This window comes from Nelumbo nucifera, chromosome 5, assembly GCF_055504915.1.
Source record: "Nelumbo nucifera cultivar China Antique chromosome 5, China Antique-T2T, whole genome shotgun sequence".
Taxonomy (NCBI): domain Eukaryota; kingdom Viridiplantae; phylum Streptophyta; class Magnoliopsida; order Proteales; family Nelumbonaceae; genus Nelumbo; species Nelumbo nucifera.
In genome coordinates, this window is record NC_142653.1 from 33,607,637 (window position 1) to 33,617,576 (window position 9,940).

The 9,940-nt window shown below is 33.2% G+C and overlaps 1 protein-coding gene across 1 annotated transcript in view; it reads right to left on the reverse strand.

The window, feature by feature from the left end:
* LOC104599913 (Putative endonuclease or glycosyl hydrolase) overlaps positions 1–2,627 on the reverse strand; it is a 43,429-nt gene extending 40,802 nt beyond the window's left edge. The window contains exon 1 of the mRNA XM_010262663.3: positions 2,092–2,627. Within this exon, the coding sequence (XP_010260965.1) occupies positions 2,092–2,524 (433 nt within the window). The 5' untranslated portion in view covers positions 2,525–2,627. The remainder of the gene's footprint in view (positions 1–2,091) is intronic.
* Between the last annotated feature and the right edge of the window lie 7,313 nt (positions 2,628–9,940).

Below are 9,940 nucleotides of genomic sequence, written 5' to 3' on the forward strand. Positions count from 1 at the left end.
TGGCACCTCGCCCAGGTCCTAGGCGCAGCCCTTTCAAAAGGCACATGCCTGGTGCACCTTGCACCTCAGCCTGTGCGCCTTTTAAAACTTTGACACTTTTTTGCTTTTTTTGTGTCTAGCAGCTGGGGCGAGGGCTCCGCCCCTGGACCCCGTGCCACGCCCCACGAGGCAAGCCCAAACAAGTCCACGTTAGGGATGTGGCACAAAGGCGGCTCATAGAATCAGGAATGTAATATGTTTTACATCACATTAGCTACTTGAAGTAATGCAATTGAGAAAAAAAAGAGATTGTGGGTTTTATATGCTTGAAAATGTTTTATATATCTGTATCTATCAAAAAAAATGTTTTATATATTTGATTTTATTTTTGAATTCTCATTTGAATATGCTTTACATGTTATATTTATGTAATTTAATATTAGATAATAGGTTTTTTAAAACATTTATTTTAAAATTAAAGTTTATATTTTTATTAATATCGTGTTTTAACATTTTTTTATTTTTTGCATTATTTTTGAATTTTTAGCCATTTTTTTATTTTTGCGCCTTGCTTAAAAAGGTGCACGCCTTGCCTTGCACCCTACACCTCAGGCGCAAATTGACCCCTGCGCCTTGCACTTTTAAAACACTATCTCCTCCCAAGTGGACTATAATATTGAAGCATTAGCAAAACACCACATAACCTTTCCTCTTTTAGATGGAAAGGGGAAAAGAACTTCAAGCCTCCAAGGAAGATGAAGTGTTCTACTTTTGGCCCATTGCTGCACAATAAAGCACTGACGACCTAACTAAAGAACTAGGAATATCCTAAATTTCTCCCATTAATGGCAGTGTAAGTATTAGCTTCAAGTACAATCATCATCAAGGGTGAATCCAATCCCAGGACTAAATAAGATAATAAGAACCCAGGAATGCATGTAGGATAGGTCCTAGGCAAGCAAGCCCCTTAAAGATGCAGCAACAGCTGCAGCAGCAGCAGATAATCTCATTAACACAAGTCCTTAATACCCTTCATCTTGCTAAGATATCCAAAGTCGTATTGGATGATCTAGGAAACCAATGAATGAAGCTCCATACAAGAAAGGTTTGTCCTCTATAAACTGGTAAATATGTCCTCAAAGGACCTCTAAGTCCATCTATGAATCTACATTAGGCCCAATATAACAGATAGGTATTTCAAAAATGGAACAAATAATATAATAAAACTAGTTATCAAATATTACATTATAATTTAGTCAAAGAAAATAATAATGACAAGGGGATAGAAACCCAAAATCTACTAGTTTGTGTGGAACCAATATAATGCATAATCCATTCTTAACGTATCTATTCATCTTTATTAGGTTGGTTTAGGGTCCCATACAACCTTAACTAAAACAGCAGTACTTTACCTATTTGGTCCTCAATGACCACATTTGGTAGGAAGCACTATTGTAGATTTGTAATGATTCTCTAGGCTTGTTACCAATGATCTTTAGAAGGAAAAGACAGATGAAATATTTGAATTTAATTCCCAATAAACTAGATAACTAGCATCTAAACCAGAATACTCTCATTTTTTATGCTTGTTATCTTTTGCTAAAAAATGATATTAAGGTAATATGGGTCACCAATCAGGAAGCTGAAAAATCAACCTTAATAGCTTAAAGAATGGTTAATAGAAGCAACGCAAAGCCATGTCCAGAAGAGCAAGATAGAAACTTTAAAACCTGGACATCTTTGTGTTATTTTGATAAGTACCCAACCTGGACATCTTAGCTCGTATTATATATGAATGGATAGCGGCAATTATTGCAGTCTTAAGCTTTAACTTTGTGGGCAATTTGAATTCTCTGATATGGCTAGCTCTCTAGCTCAACCTCTTAAGCTTTAATTTTGAGCCGTATGCGGCTAACTTTTTGTTGGCTATGCTACACTTGTTTGCGCTGAACTATTCTTGCACTTGCATTCAGTCTGTTACAGGTATCTGAATACATGTAACGGGAAAAGTTATACTGCCCTATTGTTTCTCTGGTTTTCTTCCCCCATGGAATTAAAATTACAACAATAATACGTATAAAAAAAGTTACAAGAAAAAAAATCAAAACTGACCCCGGGGGATGTGGTTAAGACAGATTCCTGTTGCAGACAGCGCCTCTTGTTTCGCCCTCGATAACTGCGAGACATCGCCAAATGCGGTAATTGCAACGGGCCCCTTGAGCCCATTAGCTCTAAGTGCAGAAGTAATTCTTTGTGCTACTCTGAAAACATTGATCCCTGAAGGGACAGTACAGTTCTCGAAATCCCACCAAACCGAGATCCTCACGTTTCGGCTGTCTTCGTCGTGGTGTCGCCATGAAGAAGAGGAACCTGCAGATGAATACGAGGAAAAATGAGAGGCTCCTCCTCTGTTTCTCTGAAGTACTTCATTGTTGATTGAATGGAGTAAAACACAGCAAGAAGAAGGAAGACATGAATAAGTAGAAGAAGAAGAAAAAGAAGAAGTGGCGCAGATAAAGACAGTTCGTGAAGTAAGGGTTTTCATGGTGGGGTGAGATTAGGGCTTAGGGTTTTGGAAGGAGTTTTTGCCGATGGACGGTATGCCTCCATTAACGAACGGCGAAGTCCCTGGCCAAGCGGCTTGAAACGAATATAACAAGGAGCTTAAACCCTGCTTTAAGCCCCTCGGAAGGGTGCAAGTGTGCAGCGTGCAACCTGGGCGGCTGGGCGGCCAGCCGGGCTTAACCCGGGCGCGAACCGGTCGAATCCGAGTTTTTTCAGGCTGTGAATTAGGCTTGGGTAAAAAGTAAAAAACTTGGGGCTAAGCGCAATTCACTTAGCTTATTCAAACAAATATATACACAATACCTGTATTTTATATTTATACAAACCCACCTATTTTTCTAATTATACATTAATACATGTTTATTCGTATAAAACATCTATAACGAAAGATGATCATAAAAAACAAATGTATTCAGAAAATTTTCAAACCCGTATCAACCCGATTAAGCCCATCCTGACCCAACCCAAGCCTGAACTCAGCCCAAGTAATGTTGGGTTCAATCTTAGGTAGGACCTAGATTGAAAAACTTAGGGAAGATTGGTCCAGACCCAATTTTGAGGTCTGCATCTTTAGGGTTGGCCATGGGTTGACCTTCAACCTAACCCAGTCCACCCAAATTGAACCCATAGTCAAGGGCCAATACTTGTGATAGGCAATGTTCCTAGTCATTTGGCAGTGCCTAAGTTTGAATCCTGTGAACAACCTAATATTGTTATTGCATTATTTAATATTCTTAGGCTTTATTTAGCATTCTTTAAACTTGTTTCCTTTGTCATTAAAACCCCATTGCCCATAAGAGCATTTTAACTGCAAAAATGAGATAAATCCTTTAAATAAGGAATACTAAATACAGCCTTAGTATTTTATTAGTTTAAACTTTTTTAAGACCATATTGATTTTAAGACGTGTATATTTTATAATTAGGGATGACAATGACTATCTTTATGGGTGGGAATGGGTTTTTGGACTTTACAATACATACAGATATGGGCAGGGGTATGGCATTAGGATAAACCCGACTCTATTTGATTCGCATATCGTTGAATGGCATATGGAGTTATGTATTAGCTGTTGAATTCAATAGTATAGTTCACATGAAATTATGATGTTTGATAGTTATGTATTTGAAATTATGGAGTTATGTATTTGATAGTTCACATGTTTTTTATACATTTTAATCGGAAATTATGAAATTATGATGTTTGTTCATACTAATTTACTTGTTCATTGCGTATGTATAAAAAGAAATAATATGAATTTAGGGTTTTACATTTCATGTGTGCATAGGGTTTGGATTCTGAAATTCCAAACCACTACGAGTTTTGGAAAGGGTCTGAAGCGTGGGCTGGTTGGTCCTGAGAGGCAGGTAGGGTCTTACAAAACCCTTTTATGACCCCGCCTTGTTTGTCATCCCTATTTATAACTATACTATACAAATATTTGCATATAAAATATATTAAAGTCTATTAAAACATGATTGCATCTCTAGTTGATATTTTGCCATATAAAACTTGTAAGTTAATAATACAATAACAAATATGTCAGATTTACTTAATACTGTCTTGACTGCAAAATTGTAGCACAAATCTGTGAAAACTGAAAACTACTAATCATTATACTTATAAGATAATATAGTCCAATTATGACCTATTTCAATTTTTTATGTGTTGCATAAAAAATTCCATCGAGCACATCAAAGACAACATATAGTCCACTTACCTTTAATAAAAGACATCAAAAAATAATACAATTTCCCGCTTGCTTTTTGTTAAGTTATTGATCTGGGTAATTGTAATTACTTGGGTAAGTTTTTCATAGAAAACACTTATTTGGGTAAGTTCATTTACCCATGTTCTTTTATTTCCTAGGTAAATAAGGTAATGACCATTTTAGCCATAAAAGTCCACTATTAAAATGAGCATTTTTATCCCATTCAAGTGTTAGCAACTTTCCCCTTAGGTGAGAAAGTTATTTACCCACATAGAAGAAAATAAACTTTTCCTATTCCCCAAATAAATCTGAAAAATGAACATAGGATTCTTGGTCAATAGGAACCAAAATCCCATTGGCCAACTTTCCCCCTCTCAAAATCCAAAAAAAAAGAACACCCCCTAGTAATAGGTGTGTTTTTTATTAATGGTTATCACCATTAAATATGTCATTGCAATGTGTCAGTTTATCACTAATTTGTTCACCTTTGAGTTACGTTGCATCAACTTCCATACAATGCACCATAGATTTTGCCTAAAATATAATACACTATGTTTAGTGGTCAGGAAAAAAATGCAAAAACTTTGTCTCAATGAAGGAATAAAATATCGATACGATACGCCTGATACTGTATCGGTGCATATCGTATAGCATCAAGCGGTACGATCCGATACGCACTGATACAACAACGTACCAAGCATCCATGCCTTCACCTAACAACTATAAACTATGTCTCACTTTAAAAGATTGAGGATGGTGTGATTCAAACCGCGTATCGTCTAACCCAATAACCAATAGTATATGCCTCTTCAACCACCAAACCACTTACTACTTTTTGATAATAAAAGAAATATGTTAACCTTTATCAACATTAAATTATAGTAGTCTACATACAACCCAAATAAACAATATATACTAATATTCAACAACTCAAACTATAAATTAAAAATAATATTTTTTAAAATTAGTATTTTATGAATAATAGAATAAATAATTTATCAAATCTACATATATACCAAATTTTGATTTTTAATTTCAATAAATTTATACAAATAAAATTATTATTAATAGAATAAATATCACAATACTTAAAATTTATAAATTTTCACATTATAGGCATATTCATTTTTTATAAATTATTAAATAATGTTTTAATTTGCATTAAATAATAATATATTTCCTATTTAAAAATAAAAATACTATTTACAAAATATTTGAGAATATGACATAAATTGAATTGGTCAATTCCACTAATCCACATTTATATAAAAATAAAATAATTTTGTGTTTTAGAAATCTTATAAAATAAAACATTAATAATGGAATAATTATTTTAGTAATTAAAGTTTATGAATTTTCATATGATATATATATATATATCTTCAAAATTGTAATATATTTGATATATTTTAAGTTAAGATTATATATTTTTTATAAATTATTAATTAATACTTTACATTTTATAATAACATATTTAATTTTGAAAAAATGAAAATAATATATTATTTTTTTATAAAATATATTTATTTGAGAATTGATTTTTTTGTTGATTTTTTGTTAATGTTAAAAAATAAAAATAGTAAAAGATAAATATTGATATAGTAATTCAAATAAAATAGTTGCATATGTTTTGTGCCTTGGACTTTGATAGAAAATAAAAAAGTAATGGCTTTTTGCATGTATTAATTTCTAAGAATCTATATAATATGTCTTAGATTCTTGATTGATGCACTATCAATAAAATAGCATAATATATATGCATCTTGCTATATTAGTTGTAATATATTTCTTCATATATACCATTAAAATGTGAAGCTCCTATGTTTTTATATATTATTTATAATTATTTTGACATTAAACTTAATATTTTTAATATATATATGGATTTTTTGTGCATTTCTCTAGTGTATCCAAACGTTTCTATATTTTTCATCAGTATCCATACGTTTCCTAAGCGTATCCATATCCATATCCAAGTTGTCTAATACAATACCCGATACCAATACTTTGATCATTGGTCTCAATTATCGCTTAGGCTATGTTTGGTTTGAAGGAAAAGGTAGAGAAATGAAGGAAAGTATATCAAAACCTAAAGGTTTCCTTTGCCTTTCCTTTCCCTACTTTTTCCTTCAAACCAAACATAGCCTTAATGAAAATCAACTGCATGAATCTTGTTTTGGCCATTTAACTTTGTTGTAGCGACATGTTCATAGTTATTACTAAATTTTGTTATTAAATTGAATGCGCAAAATTGTCCTTGAGGCACTAGGGCAAAATTGTTGCCCATTAAAGGTGCAAATTGGCTCAATTTGTATGGTACTTGGCTAGTTGTAGTGAAGGCTTGGGATTAGATCCCAACTTCACCGTTGTTGGGGATTATTGGTTTTAGGGGTGTGATGCATGTACTAACATTTAAAGATGCCTATATTTTAGAGGGTAATGATTACATTCCATTTCCCAATGATAGATAAATTGAATTGGTTGGGTGAATCTAAATATATAGCATCTTGTTTGTTTTGTTTTATTCAAAAAGCCACACAATTCGAAGGAGTAGAAAACAACATAAATACATGGAGAAGGAGTAAGGGCCCGTGCTAGGGAACCCTTCCTTGTCCCTTGCCCCCGCAAATCAAAACACTCTACTTCATCCCCATCCCTACCCCAATGGCAGAGTAGGTTCAGATCAAGGCATCCATTCCCCATCAGGGATGGGGAATTCCCAAAATTTTTCCACTCTCACACAACCATCTAAAAAAATATAATTCATGGATACTTTATAAATAGGATTATGAGAATTTTAGGGTATTTTATAAATAAAATTACGGGATCCTAAGATTATAAGAATATGAGAAAAACTTAGAGATATTTTAAAAATCAATATTCAATCTAAGGATATTTTACTAATTTACCATCGGGTTCGGGGGAATCATATGCAAACCCTATCCCTAATTTGGGGCAAAAATATTTTCCCTGTCCCCATCCCTGTTTATGATTTGAAAAAACTTGCCCCATTCAGGTTGGGGCAAGGTAAGGCCTTGGTTTTACAAGGAAAATTGTATTCCTACAACTGTAATAAAATTCTATAACTAATCAACTAATAGTAACTTAAATAACAATATATTACAATATTTTATGATAATTTAAAAAAAATTGAAATTACTATTGATTAGTAATAATGTAATGTATAGTAAATTAATTATTTACAATAACAATAAATTAATATAAATTATTTACTATTAATAAAAGTAAATTAATGCAAATATGGTAAATTACATTATTTTTAATCAAAAGTAAATCATTTGTTGTTAGTTAATGTAAAACCAGGTATGATCGAAGTCAACCAAGTGATATAGATCAATGTGGATAGACTTATAATAATTTTCCTAGATTATTTAATAATTATTCATTGAAATAATAATGCTTGCTTGCTATTTAAAAAACTATGAAACAATTTTTGATAGATTAATTTCCTAATTTAATTTTCCTAAGTTTGTTAATAATTATTTAGTTGAATAATAATAATGGATTATTATTTAAATAGTTTTAGAGAATATTTTTTCATAGACTATTTTCTTAAATTTTTTTAAATTACTCATTTACAAATTAAATATGGATTATTAGTTAAAGTGTTTCTCTAAATTAGTTGATAATTGTTAACTGTAATTATTGATTTTATAGAAATTAGTTTATTATGCTAATTAGTAATATATTTTATCAATAAATTATTGTTGTAAATATTTAATGAAATTTATTAAATTACAATGATTAATGTAAATTATGCTAAACGCTTAAATTTTGAACATTTATTAATAACCATAAATTATTAAATAGTGGACTATTTATTAATGTTTTGTAGATGGGGACGGGGGGACAGGAGAGCGAAGTCCACACCCCACCCTACCCTTGATTAAATATATTAAATAAATACATTTGTATGTTAAATATATAATATTATTTAGGGTAAATTACAAAGACCCCCCTTTACTATGACCACGAGACAAAGATCCCCTTCACCGTTGACAGAATGTGTTAAATTACCAAAATACCCCAGTAAACTTTTTCTTTTTTTTTTTGCCTTTTTTTTATTAAAACCTATTTTCCCTTTCTTCTCTTCTTTTCCCCTCCCTTACTGTCCTCTCTCATTCTTTCTCTCTCCCAACTCTCCAAAATAAAAGGTTGGAGGAAACCCATTTATCATCTTCCCTTTCTTCTCTTCAGCGAGCCAGTAGTGAAGCTGCGACATACCAGAGAGTGGGGAAAGGGGAAGGTTAAGCTCGAAGAATAAAGGGGAGGAGAGAAACATCTGTAATTACCAGCAGACATTTTCGGTCCAGGTGCCCCCGTGGCAAGTACATGACAACACTCCCTTTCTTCGGCAACAATATAAGCGGCCCCGCACAACATGCCACAGCTCCAAACACACCGCACCCCCCGCCGCCGACGGCAATGAAGACAATGAGCACAGTGAAGCCGACGCAAGGGGAAGCTGAAGTCAACGCCAATGAAGACAACGAGCACAGTGAAGCGGACACGAGGGAAGCTGAAGCTGACAAAGACGACGGCGACGAAAGAGAAGTAGGTTCACACTCGACCATCACCGAAGCATTGTCATCATCGTCTGTGATGGTGTTGAGATCAATAATGCATTCCATCAAAATCAGAGTAGCTTTGAAATCAAGCAAAAGTAAGCAGAGCAATTTTGAAATAGTATAGCTTAACCTGTTCACCCCCTACTCAATGTTCTCTAAGAGTCTAATGGGTCAAAACTCTAATCCGCCTCGCCATGCGCTCGTACTCCTCCTGAGTCCTGATCCCATTTTTATTCTTTTAATTTATTTATTTTATTAAATAATTTCAAATATTAATTAAAATTAATTCACATGAGGAAGGGGAATATTTTATTTATCTTTCTTAGTAAAACATCTGCAATCAATTACCATGTGGCAGTCCTTTTCGATTGAGGCAAAGAAGACGATTTTTGCATATGTTTCTCTACAAGGGGAAAGGGAAAAGCGAGAAGAAGAAAGGGGCTGGGGAAGAAGAGAGATCGGGGGGGGGGGGAGAGAGAGAGAGAGAGAGAGAGAAGTATCTGCATTGTTTGTGTATCATGAGATTGGGGAAGATGAATAGTGTTTTTCTTCCAATTGTCTGAATAATTATTAATATGGGGATTAAAAAATATTGCAACGGTGGATTTTAACAGAAAGCTAACGGAAGGGGGTCTTTGTCGCAAAACAAAGTACATGGGGTTTTTGTAATTTACCCAATTATTTATGTTATTTATATTTTATATATCAAAATATATTTAAAACATTATTTTCATTTTAATTCTTATTTTGTTTTAAATAAATATCCTTCTGAAAACAAACTTTTAATTACAAAAAATGGGGATTCAAGTCCCCAATAGGGAACTTGTCTCCTAGTAACCTATCTTCATCAAGGACCAAGGATACTGGCTAATTTTGTTCTTCATAATGAGGATTAAGGTCACGGGGATTAATTTGAAACTTGGGGTCAAGATAAGGAGTTTGATCCCCACCCATTGCCATTCCTACTCGAGGGGTCATCCCCCAAACCCATAAATAAAGTTTACATGTGATCATGTGAGATAGACCACCTAGGCTTCCCAAGATTTTTACCAAACACTACTTATAGGCTATCTATGTAGGCCCACCTTACAAATCC